The 13,253-nt window shown below is 46.1% G+C and overlaps 1 protein-coding gene across 2 annotated transcripts in view; it reads right to left on the bottom strand.

Moving 5' to 3' along the window:
* Window positions 1–11,293, bottom strand: part of SLC9A7 (solute carrier family 9 member A7) — a 145,159-nt gene extending 133,866 nt beyond the window's left edge. Inside the window, exon 1 of one of the 2 annotated variants that reach the window (XM_082718196.1) lies at window positions 10,849–11,293. In XM_082718196.1, the coding sequence (XP_082574322.1) occupies window positions 10,849–11,173 (325 nt within the window). In that variant the 5' untranslated portion in view covers window positions 11,174–11,293. The remainder of the gene's footprint in view (window positions 1–10,848) is intronic. The other variant, XM_082718197.1, reaches the window with a different exon arrangement.
* Between the last annotated feature and the right edge of the window lie 1,960 nt (window positions 11,294–13,253).

Raw genomic sequence — 13,253 nt, 5'->3', positions numbered from 1 at the left:
AACATTTCTCCAAAGAAGATATACGAACAGCCAATAAGCACATGAAAAGATGTTCCGTATCATTAGTCAACTGGAATATGAAAACCAAAACCATAATGAGCTACCATTTCACAAGTACTGGGATGACTACAAAAACCAAGAACAATAGAAAATAAGTATTGGAGAGGATGTAGAGAGACTGGAACTCTGGTGGTGGGAATGTAAAATGGTACAGCTGCTGTGGAAAATAGTTTGGCAGTTCCTAAGAAAGCTGAACACAGAATCACCATATATGACTCAGCAATTTTACTCCCCGGTATATACTCAAAAGAACTGAAAAACAGGGGCCCAAATGGATACTTGCATGTCATGACAGCATTAGTCATAATAGCCAAAAGGTGGAAACAACCCAAGTGTCCACAAACTGATAAATGAATCAACAAAATGCAGAACGGAATATTATTCAGCCACAGAAAGGAGTGAAGCTTATATACAGGCAATGACACGGATGAACCTTGAAAATATTGTGCCAAGTCAAAGAGTCAGATTCAAGTAAGCCAGGACTAAAAGTGTATGAATTCACTTGTACGAAAGATCTAGAAGAAGCAAATTCGCAGAGATAGAAACTAGATTAGAGGACATCAGGGAGTGGGGGAAGGAAGGAATGAAGCATTGTTGTTTAATGGGTACAGAGTTTCTGCTTGAGGTGATAAAAAATTTTTTTTTGGAAAGAGTGGTGTGATGGTCACTCAAGTTCACAAATGCCATTAATGATAGTGAATTGTACAGCTGAAAATGGTAAAAACGGAAAATTTTGCTGTATTATTTTGCCACAATAAAAAATGTAAAAACCATGTGGCTAATCAGCTAAATACACAATTTTCTGGTGAACATATACTCACCTATCCTTCATTGTCCTGCCTGAAACAGCTTGCTGTGATTCAGGCAGATGTTTTCACACATACCGTTTTCCTTCTCAGAAACTTGACTGTCAGTATGAATCTGAGGCATGAGAACTTGAAGGAAGGACCTTTAATTCTAAGAAGTGTTAACAGCACCTTATTTTTGTTAGACAAAATAGAATCCATTAAGCAAATATTTCTACGGCACCTACTATGTGTCTGGCACTATGCTAGGGACAGAAGAGACATCAGTAAACAGAAGATGACTGCCTATGCAGTCATTCAGGCTTCTGTTCCCTGGGATGATGACCTGAGCCGAAGTCTTTTCCAAAATCTTTTGGAAGCGCTCTCGAGGAGACTACGATACGCCTGGGAGAACCAGCGTAGGAAGAGCAGGGAGACCTAGGAGTTCGATGGACCATGCTTCACCTGCCTCCCCACCTCTGCGATAGTGGCGTCTAGAGGGGAGAAAGCTTTTAAGCACCTGCTCCCACCTGAGAAGGCCTGGCACAGCCACTCTGAACAACCGCTGATGGTTTTTCTGGGTTCTCCCCTGTAACAACTGGCAGCCTTCAACCATGTTGTCTTGCTCAGGCCAGCCCTAACAAAGTACCATAGACTGGGTGATGTATACACCACAACAATTTATTTTTTTCACAGTTCTGAAGGCTGGAAATCCAAGATCAGGGTAGTAGAATGATCAGGTCTGATGAAGGTCTCCTGGGCCACAGACTGCCGACTTCTCATCATATATGCACACGTTGGGAAAGAGAGCTCTTGGGGTCTCTTCTGTAAGGGCATGGATCTCGTTCATGAGAGTTCCAACTTCAGGACGTAATTACCTCCCAAAGGCCATAGCTCCTAACACTATCATACTAGGGGTTAGGATTTCAATACATGGATCAGGAGGGCCCACACAATCAGGGCATAACACCTGTGGGATGAAAACAAATAGGCATTTTGGCTCTACTTGGATCCAAGGGCCCACAGCCAACCTAGCCTAAGAAAATCCAGTCTTCCAAATTGGCCAGCCTCACTCAATGTACCAGCAGTGGTACATCGGCATTTGGAGCCAAAACCCCGATTTTAAGAAGGAAGACTTCGCTTTATTTTATACTCTAGGCATAGATTTCCCTCCATACCCCCAGAACAAGGTCTTTGGGCGGGATTCAGGTTCTGCTCTCTTCTGGCCAAACACATCCTGAACCATCTCATCCTTCAGTAGACTCCTTCAGTAGACTCCTACTTACCGATCTCCAACATATGGCCCTAAACAAATGGGCTCCTAGACCAAACATTCAATTTCTTCATTTGGCAAATTGTTGGGACCAACAATACCATCTTCATACGTCTGATGTGAAGGTTAAATGGCTTAAAGTACACAAAATACTTAACACACTGCTTGGCGATCACGGCAGGTACTCAAAAAAACAGCTGCTGTTTTTCTACAATTATTTCCTTACAAGCAACATGGTGCATGTATTTAAAGGCTGAAAATAAATATTCTACAGTAGTGAGTTTCAAACATAAACTTAAAATACAAAAACAAAAAACCAACCAAACAAAACCCTGCTAGGAGGGTCTGGCCGGCTCAAGCTGGTTAAGCATCTGACTCTTGATTTCAGCTCCGGTCATGATCCCAGGGTCGTGAGCTCAGGCCCCACCACGGGCTCCTCATTCAGCAATCTGCTAGATATTCTCTCACACGCTCTCCCTCTGCGCTTCCCCCATTCGTGCTCCCTCTCTCTAAATAAATAAATATTTTTTAAAAAACCTGTCAATGCACTGAAAGACTGATATCTGAGTCCCACCCTGAGACATTCTAAGTAAGTCTGGGGCCAGACCTGCTAGTTCTAACAAGCTCCAGGGTAATGTTGATAAGTGTATTGAAACAACTTCATACATTCCAGGAGAATATACTCTCTTCTGGGTGCCTGAGTGGCTCAGCTGGTTAAGCGACTGCCTTTGGCTCAAGTCATGATTCTGGAGTCCTGGGATTGAGTTCCGCATTGGGCAGGGAGCTCACAGGAACTCTGCTTCTCCCTGTGCCCCTCCCCCTTCTCATTCTCACACTCTCTCTCTCTCATTCTCTCTCAAATAAATAAACAAAATCTTAAAAAAAATACTCTCTTCAAACTGGATTACTTGAAAAATTTAGTTTATCATCAACAACAACACAACCACATGCAAACCCTACTACAACTTCCCTTTTCTGGGTTATGTGTGACAAAATGCTCAGCACATACTCCATCAGAGACTGGCTAGCTTCTTTCCAAACCCACTCCTCTTCCTCCAGATACACTCTATCTCCCTGCCTCCCTTCCAGTTACATGTGGCCTCCTGGCCTAGTTCTGTCCAATGGAAGCAGGCAAAGCGATGCCCAGCACTTTTAGGCTTAGCACAAACTCTTCCCCATGTGATCCTCTTTTTTCTTTTCTCATTCACTGGCTGGAGCGGGACGGTTCCAAAGCCTCAAGGGATATGGAAAGCACAGGTTGGAAGACACCTGGTCCTTGAATGACCACACTGAGAGCCACCTGCCAGACTCTCCCACTGGCCCATGACATGGGTTAAAAATGAACTGTTCTTATGGTGGGCCACTGGAATTTGGGGTTGGTCTGTTCTGCCAACTAGCATTCCCTTAATACAAATATCCATGCTGATGAGAAGCCAGGTAGCATGCTTTAATCAAAAGAGAAAAGTCTCCTCACACCTACTATCTGACAAGTGGAACAGAGGCAATTTCTCAAAAGATATGTGACCCTTAAAATCAAACAAAAAAATTAAAATTAAGAAGTTGTTACTGATTCTCAAGTCATGAAGGTCTAACATCTCCTATAAACTAATGTCAAACAGCATTACTCAATGTCAGAGTTTAATGAGAGTAACAGGTTGTATCCTGCCTCACCTGTACGTCCTTTCAGGGAGCCAGGTTAACAGGTTACCAGCTAACAGATTAACAGGGACGTTAACATCTTCCCCCATCTTCTATTTTAACAAAATTTTCAAAACATACAAAAAGTTGAAAGACGAATATAAAACACACCTTTTCACCCACCACCCAGATATAGGTGGTATGTGTATTTTTTTTTTTTTTACTGAACTTTTTGAAAGTAAGTTGCATGCGTTAGGACTCACACACTTGACCCCTGAATACTTCAGCTTACAACTCCAATTAATATGCACGTTCTCCTGTATAACCTCAATTATCTCACCTAAAAAAATAACGGTAATTCCCTAATGTCATCTAACACCAAGCCCGTATTCAGACATCCCTGATTGTCCCCAAAACATCTTATATCTTATTTTCATGAACCAGGAGTCAATCAAGTTTCCTGTGCAATGACTGCTTATGCCTTTTGGTCTCCATTAACTTAGAACACTGTCTTAGTCTACTCAGGCTGCTAAAACAAAAGACCATAGTTAAACATGTTTAAACAACATTTATTTCTCACAGTTCTGGAGGATGGGAAGTTCATGATCAGGATGCTGGCAGATTCAGTTTCTGTTTAGAGCCCTCTTCCTGGCTTGTGGATGGCTGTCCCCTCACTGTATCCTCACATGGTAGAGAGACAGGGAGCTTTGGTCTCTTCCTCTTCTTATAATCCCATCACATAAGGTCTACCCTCATGACCTCATCTAAACCTAATTACCTCCCCAAAACACAACTTCCAAATAGCATCACGTTAGAGATTAGGACTTCAACATATGTATCTTAGGGGAGGGGGAATACAATTCAGTCCATAACAGACACTTATCCTGACTTTTTGTTTCCCTTCACATGGACTTCTTGAAGAAACATGAACAATGGTCTTGTAGGTTACCCTGTGCCTGGGATATGTCTAATTATTTTCACATGGTATTTGATAACTTGTTTCTCTATCTCCTATATTTCCTGTAAACCAGAAGATGTGCCTAAAACCTCAATTTGATTCAGATAAAACATTTGGTGGATGAATACTACATAGGTAAAGCTATATGGTTCCTACTGCCTCTCATCAGGAGGCAGGTACTACTAGATAGTTCCACAAGGAGCAAGGATAAATTTGACGACTTAGATAGAAAATGGTAACTGCCAGACTTCTCTGCTGTAAAGATACCTTCTTTCCTCTGTGAGAGGCAAGGGGTCTGTGGTGTGATGCTTAGCACCGTATAAGTACCACGTTCCCCAACCACCTCTCCCCTATGGCTTTGGAATTCACTGAAAATCATTGTCTACATCACTAAGGGTTGTGAAATGATGATTTTCTAATTACATCATTCCAAAAAGGTTACCTTCTGAAAGTTCTAAGAAACACTTTCAGGAAATGTCACTTTCTCATTTTAAGATATATTTTACTTCCATTTATTACTTTTAAATAACTACAAGTTTTCTTTACACCTAGACATTCCTTTAAAAAGAATATCTCAATACCCAAGGGGAATGCTAACCAACTGCATAACTGTGTTCTCTTAGTTCTAATGTGTTTTTTGCTACATTAAAGTTATTTGCGGGCACCTGGGTGGCTCAGTGGGTTAAGCCGCTGCCTTCGGCTCAGGTCATGATCTCAGGGTCCTGGGATCGAGTCCCACATCGGGCTCTCTGCTCAGCAGGGAGCCTGCTTCCTCCTCTCTCTCTCTGCCTGTCTCTCTGCCTACTTGTGATCTCTCTCTGTCAAATAAATAAATAAAAATTAAAGTTATTTGCTTTATTTTTTAAGATTTTATTTATTTATTTGACAGAGAGAGCATGAGTAGGCAGAGAGGCAGGCGGGGGAGGGGGGAAGCAGGCTCCCTGCTGAGCAGAGAGCCCGATGTGGGACTCGATTCCAGTACCCTGAGATCATGACCTGAGCCGAAGGCAGAGGCTTTAACCCACTGAGCCACCCAGGCACCCTTATTTGCTTTATTTTTAAACAAAGTTCGCATTGCAAAAATAATGTGTCAGTGTCATAGAAATTTCAGGCCACTCAGAATTCTGAGTACAAAGGGAAAAAAGTAACACCTCCCCTCCCACTCTCCCAGCAACTGGTTCTACAACCTTAGGATAACCAGAGCTAAGTAAGTTTGCATCGGTTTCCAGAGAAGCACATATCATATTTAAATGTTATGTGCATACATTACATAATTTCTAAACAATAAATGAGATGATATTATACAGACTATTCTGTGCCTTGTTTTTTTCCCACAATGATATGTGTGGGTGGCTACACAACACTTCCTTTTTACCAGCTGCATAATGTTCCTCAGCAGGAATGGGCTGTAACTTAACCAGTGCCTTCTTGAGGACAGCCATTTGCTTCTGCGACAAGAAATATGGCCATCTATGTAACATGGTAGTGCAGGTATTTCTGAAGGACAAAGTCCAAGAATTGAGAATGCTGGCTACAAGAGTAGAGTAGGTATGTTGTAAATTTTTCCTAGGTATTAACAAAGAGCCCACCCCCCCCAAAAAAAAGTCATTGTCCCTCATCCCCACTAACTGAATGCTGATGCACTTTTAAACTACAGCAGTCTCCACTGAATGAGCCTCAAGTAGCGAAGCTGACCAAAGAATCACACAGTCTGAACTGGGAATGAGAAGTAGTGCTGACCAAGTGTATAAGTATCAGACAATGCACTTGACCTTTACAACATCTCAATAATACAATAATCCTGTGAGGTGAAGGATGCTGTCTCTGTTTTTGAAAAGAGGAAATGGGGGCTCAGAGAGCTTACCCAGTCTTATGGAGTTTTTTCAGTAACGGAGGCAGCATCTGAACCCAAGGGATGTGGTGCCAAAATGAGACCATATGGAGTCGCCCCGAACTGGGGCCAAAGTGACGGGCTCTTAAGAACAAAACCAAAAACAATTGAGGGCTCCCAATTAGCCACGAATAGGGTGGCTCCGAAATGTTCCCTCACACACAGGCTCAAACGTTCACTGTATGTTACTTCACAGGGTCCCCCTTCCCCTTGCAGACTTTGCCTGTAAACCCCTCTCGGGCTGCACTTAGCCATTCAACTCTGAAAGGCAATGAGGAGCCCGTGGTCCACGGGACCTGGGGGGGGAGGGTGGGAGACTGACCAACACATACTTGGAAAGTTGATAGGCATGGAGGAAGCGAGAAGCAGGTGGTGGGCTGCCAGGGCCAAGCTAGATATTTTGGACCTGTATCAGCTGTCACAAACAGTACAAGGGAAGTGGAACCAGCATCCACATGAGAAAGAACCACAGTTAACGGACACAGTCCGTTGATACCACCTTTTCCCGCCTCCAACACTTGCCATGTCTGGGAACTTTCGGATGGCCCTTAGTCACGTGCAGGGGCAAACAGCTGGGAGCTCCCTGCCTTGACAAAACAGGTTAGACGGGTGCCAGCTTCTGGCTTCTGGTCCACGGTCTCTCAGCCTCTCGCAGTTCCCAGCACAGGGCCTGGGAGGCAGGGGGGCGGGGGTGCTGCTTTCACATTCCTGGAGGGTCTGGTCTGTGGTCACTGGCCCTTACACCTACCTGGGTCTGTTGTCAGGGAGCAGTGCTTCTAACTGTCCCCTGCCAGTTAAATGCTGAGCATTCACAGTGTGTCTGGTATTGTCCTTGGATCCTCTGCATCAGACTAAGCAAGGGCTTAAGATGGGAACTCTCGGTGCACGCCACTCCTAGTAAAACATGACTCTTCGTCAGAGATGGTGAAATAAAAAGGAGAGAGGGAAAGAAAGGTAATCTCTTTCCCCTTTCCCGTTTGGTCTGCATTCCAGGCACAGGGCTCCAGAAGTTCCATGGGTACAATCAACAGTTGAAAGGTCACAGAAAGGAGGATATAATCATTTTTAAAAAAGGTCACAGAAAACAGGTAACATAATATAGTTTAAAATGGGGAGAAGTGGGCATCAAACTGGATGATTTGAGGAGCATCTTAAAATGCCATTAAAATGCCACAGAATGGAGATAAGAACACACAGAGAGGTAATTTGGCTTCCGTAATTCAAAAATTGAAAAGCACAAAAGAATATATGGTGATGTTTTCCTCCCACCTCACGTCACAGCCACCTACTTCCTTTCCAGCAAAAAAAGCCAATGTTACTAGTCTACTGACTGTCCTTCCAGAGATATTTTATACCAGCAAACTCATAGAATCACAATTTATTTTGATACGGATATATATAAATATATAATTATTTCTCATAATTTATAAATATTAAAGCTTTCCCTTGCAGATTAAAGTGCCACTTAAATATTTTTAAAGGGGCAGAAATTAACATTTTTTTAAGTTTCAAGGAGTTCTGAAACTTGTAGTTGAACACTTTTCACTCATAAAAACTTACCAACATTTGAAAATTACCTCCAGAAATTAAGCTGGGCACAGGACACACAGCAGATACTTAATGTTTCCTTACGTCTTTTTGTCCTTTATTACTCAGAGGCAATGGGACAATTACTCACTTCCTCCACTGATATCAAGAAATGAAATCTGTTTTCTCACTATGATTAATGAAGAGAAGTCCTGAAAATCTGTACTATATTCACTTAAGCGTTCAAAGATTTTCATACTGAATTTTTAAAAATCAGAATCCCTATCCCAGGAGCCTTCAGAAAATAATGAATAATTAGATGATCAAATGACATTAGAATTCCGATGGAGGGCGTGTGTGCACTAAAACACAAGACTAAAAATCCATGAGACAGAGAACTGTTTTCTCACAGTTACAGGCTAAATATTCACATCAAAATATTAGTATTTGGGGGGCACCTGGGTGGCTCAGTGGGTTAAGCCTCTGCCTTCAGCCAAGGTCATGATCCCAGGGTCCTGGGATCGAGCCCCGCGTCGGGCTCTCTGTTCAGCAGAGAGCCTGCTTCCCCTCCTCTCTCTCTACCTGCCTCTCTGCCTACTTGTGATCTCTGTCAAATAAATAAATAAAATCTTTAAAAAAAAATTAGTATTTGGCAGAACCTAGGACATCGCATATTGACAAACTAAATTTCTTAGGATATTTCAGGGTAACATGAAAATCCAAAGACAGAGCAAAATGACACAGAATGTTATGAGATGATGTTGCCTCTTCAGAACTATCATCAATTGAACCAGATCTCAGTACCACAAAATGACACGGTACACTGCAGCAGGGCCCCAATGACTAAAAGATTAAGATGAGTTTAAAAAGTACGTATCAGCGGAGGAAAATTCCACTATTGCTTGTAGGCCTTAAGATGAAGGTGACTGAGCTCCTAAAAACATGGAGTACTCCCTCAAAGAAAAATATTTTTAAATCCTCATTTTCCATGTGCTTGAACATGTATTTATGAGCCTGCCCAATCTACCTTCTAGAAATATTTCACACTGTGCTTTAATGAGTTGGATCTAGAGGCTATAAAATAAAAATATGTTCATGGTTCTCTATAGACGTAGAAGGGCAAATCTTCATTTGCATTATCTCTCAGAGTCGAGCACCTGAAATGACAACATGCTTCAGTTCCCACCCTGTTATCTGCGCGGTACACCTCCTAACTTACCTGCAGCCCTGGCATTAGTCATTTGTCACCCACTGATACAAACCGCAGAGCTCAAAGAATGGCCAGGTATTGAGGCCGAAGCTTGAGTTCAGGTCTGTAATTTGCAACATCCTAACTCAGTCTTAGACCTGGTCCTGTTTCAATGACAGATCTGTTTAGGCCTCTACCTCTTTAAAATTAGAGGGCTCCTGAAAGCACTTTGTAACCTTGGTGGCCATGAGCCTGGGCTGTCAACGACTGATCAAGAGCCCTGAGAAGCAAGGCCCAGGGCCAAGGGTAATTTTCACATTAAAGATTCAGGTGTCAGCTTTCCATGCTTTATCAGGGAACCCCAAATGGAAATTGCATGGAGAGATCCCTCCAGTAAAAGTGATGAAGTAAAATGTTCCCTTACTGGGAAGAGTCAGAGGTGGGCTCATCTATTTCCCATGAAGATACCCCCCTGGGCCTTAACTCCACTAAATTCAAATCAAAAAGTGAACACTTGTTTCTCCTTTGGAGTTATAATGAGGGGTGGGGTGTGGTGAGAGGGATGATTCAGATGAGAGCTAACTGACATCCATGTAATCACAGCAGATTTGTGCTGACCACTCTGTGCCCAACACAGCATAGGTCATTAAATCCAGAAAAGGATGGTGGCATCAGCCCACCCTTCACAACAAAAGACGGTTGACCCCAGAGCTAAAACCACTACTTTTCCTCTTCATCCACTTATAAACGTATCTTCAAAATCAAGTCTATGTTACAGTATGAAGAACATAAAAGCTCCTCTTCCCTTGGAGAAGTCAAGTACCTGGGTATAACGTCCCACCTGGACATAAGAGTGGGAGGTGTGCCCATACACCCAACTAGGCCCCACCATGGCGGTGCACCACTCTGGATCCTGGACCACGCTCACCTTTCACGGCACTCTAGGCTCCGACTTTGTTAACAAGAGACCCAGGAACATAGCTTTCCAAAGTGGGCGCTCACCCCAAGCTGACCACGGATGTGTGGCATCCCTCAGGCCCCCAGGGCCACCCTTACCCAAACCCTGAAACCCTCAGCCCTCGCCCCCACCCTCACTGGGGCCTGCCTCTTGGGGTGACTCTGTCCCCAGGGTAGTCACCCACCTCCTGCCGCGGCACACATACCCGGTTGGGCTGAACTGGGGTGGAGGTGGGGGGGAGGGGGGCGGGTGCGGAAGAGCGATGCGGAAAGAGAGGGGCGCAAAACAGAAGCCGGAGGACAGAACCAGGCCACCTCCGTCCCTTTCATTTTCCTGGTTCCCCGATGAAGAAACATCGAAATGGGCTGGAATTCTTTTTAACGGTAACAGAAAGCCAGAAAATGCAGACAGTTGACCTTGGGAACCAACCCCGTCGCAGCGAGAAACGGAAAAGAAACACGTTGGCAAGTGAAGGGGGAGCGCGGGGCGGGGTCGGGGGGAGCGCAGCGGCCCGGCCGCGAAAGGGGTGTCGGGGTGGTGGGCGCGGTGGGGGGCGGGGGGTTGCTCACCGTAGATCATGGCCAGCCCCGTCTCGTGCAGAAAGCGCACCCGGCGGTGCTTGAAGAGCCAGATGGTGAGGATGGTGAGCGTGAGCAGCAGGATGAAGGTGAGCAGGCTCACGCTGTCTTGCCGGTGGCTCTCCTCCGCCTCCTTCTCCGTGGCGAGCTCCTCCATGGCGCTGCTGTCCTCAGCCGCCGCCCCAGAGGAGGCCGAGGCTGCGACGCGCAGCCCCCGACCCAGCAGCAACGGGAGCAGGGGCAGCAGCAGCAGCCGCGGTGGCGGGGCCCGAGCCGCCCGTCCCGGGCCGAGGCGCGCCGCGTCACCAGGCTCCATGGTCCCCGAGCCGCCCGCGCCTCCTGCGCGCGGGGACCAACAGCCCGCGCCGTCGGCGGCTTCCCGCGGCGCCGCCGACCTGCCCGAGTGGCCGCCGCCGCCGCAGCTCCTCCCCCCCCCGCCCCCCGCCGCGCACGCCGGGCCGGGGCTGCGCCGGGAGGCGCGTGGGGGAGGGGCGCGCGCAGTGCGCAGGATCGCCAAGCACCGCCCCCCGCCCGCGCACCTGTTCGGCCCCCAGCCGCGCCGCGCAGCGCGGTGCCGAGCGCTCTCGCCGCGGCCTAAACTCACTGGGCTGGGGCCCTCCAACTCAGGGGAGCGGCCGTCGGCCCCCGGCCTGCCTGCGCTCCTCACCCGGTTCCGGCGTACCTGGCCAGGCCGTCTGGGGTCGCGGGGCCGTCCCTGGGCAGTCGCCGCCGCGCTTCCTAAACGCGACGCCAGAGGTCGCCGGTGCCTGGCCGGAGCGGCAGCTTGGTTTCGCGCGCTGTGTGATCTTGGGTCCTGTCTCTGGGGCCCCCAGCGAAGTGGTCCGTCTCAGGCCAGGGTGCGGCTGTCCTGAGCCCAGTCAAGGGGCGGGAGGTGGGGAGCGAGCACCCTGGGGGAAGCGAAGGTTCGCGAAGCCACGTTGCCCCTTCCACCTCTCTTTCCACAACTCTCACAGTACCTTCCAGCTTTCAGGGCTTCCCAGACTCAACCAGGCTTCATTCAAACCTCTGCTCTAAGTCTGTCCCAAAGTGGGGACTGATAAGGGGTTGGAATGGGGAGCAAGCGTTCAAATACCTCTTTCACCACTTGGGGAATAGACTGACTTCTTATTCTGGACTGTGTAACCAACCCTCTTGGGGAACAGGTTTGAACCAGAAGGAACAGAGCACTGGCCATTCCTCCTAGATGAGCAGCAGGGGGGTGAGGGTGGAGATTATACTGGTGGCCCTTTTATGTTGACCTTATGGTAGCCCGGGGAATCTTTGATGATTCTTGGGACAACTCTGGAAAAAAAAATTATAAAGCGGACTCTGGAGGATAAAGTCTCCAATTCCTCAGGAACTAGAATTTTCAATCCACCTTGTTCCTATGATCAAGGAAGAAAAGAGATTGAATTCTCTTTTTTAAAGATTTTTTAAAAGTAATCTCTACACCCAACATGGGGCGCGAACCCATAACCCCAACATGGAGAGTTGCATGTTCCACCTACTGAGCCAGCCAGGCACCCCTGGAGTGATGGAATTCTTAATCACTGGATTCCCAGTGCCTAACGCTGTGCTCATAAGTGTTTATTGTACTGCTCTGAAATCCACACCAACAGTTCATGTTTTCTCTCCCAGGGGGGTTGCATTTTTAAGAGAATTTCTTGAAGAAAGTGGAGCTTAACTAAAAAGAATAAAGAGTAATAAGAATAAGGTAGGGATGGCATTAGGTATTAAGGATATTTGCAACACTGAAGCCTTCCAGGTTCCTCTGTAGGTGAACACTCAGCCAAGCTGCTTAGTACCTTCATTAAAGCACAGGACTGTCTTCAAGATTTTAGCTAGCAGGGGCGCCTGGGTGGCTCAGTGGGTTAAAGCCTCTGCCTTTGGCTTGGGTCATGATCCCAGGATCCTGGGATCGAGCCCAGCATCGGGCTCTCCGCTCGGCGGAGAGCCTGTTTCCTCCTCTGTCTCTGCCTGCCTCTCTGCCTACTTGTGGTCTCTGTCTGTCAAATAAATAAATAAAAATATTTAAATAAATTAAAAAAAAGATTTTAGCTAGCATTGTTCCCTATTGGTCCAGACTGCCCCCAGGCCCTGTAAAAATCCATATATCTTGAAGCTCCATCCAGGTTCCCAATGAAATTGCAAACACCAAGAACCTGGAGAGCCACAGAGAAAATTATACAACAGGAAGATGATCCAATTTCTGGAGATTTACTAAAATCAACGTTTTCTGAAAACTGATGATGTTGATCATATTTAATATTACACACTCTTGGGTTCCTATAAGTTGAGGACAGAATGTCTCTCTGCAGACTTCTTAGTACTTACAGCAGATCGTATTTTCAAAAACTCCCTATAATTGTATTTCCAATTGCACCTGTTCTTCCAGA

This window comes from Mustela nivalis (genome assembly GCF_964662115.1).
Source record: "Mustela nivalis genome assembly, chromosome: X".
NCBI classification, from domain to species: domain Eukaryota; kingdom Metazoa; phylum Chordata; class Mammalia; order Carnivora; family Mustelidae; genus Mustela; species Mustela nivalis.
Note: the sequence above shows the minus strand (reverse complement) of the source record. Positions and strands in the feature narration are given on the sequence as shown.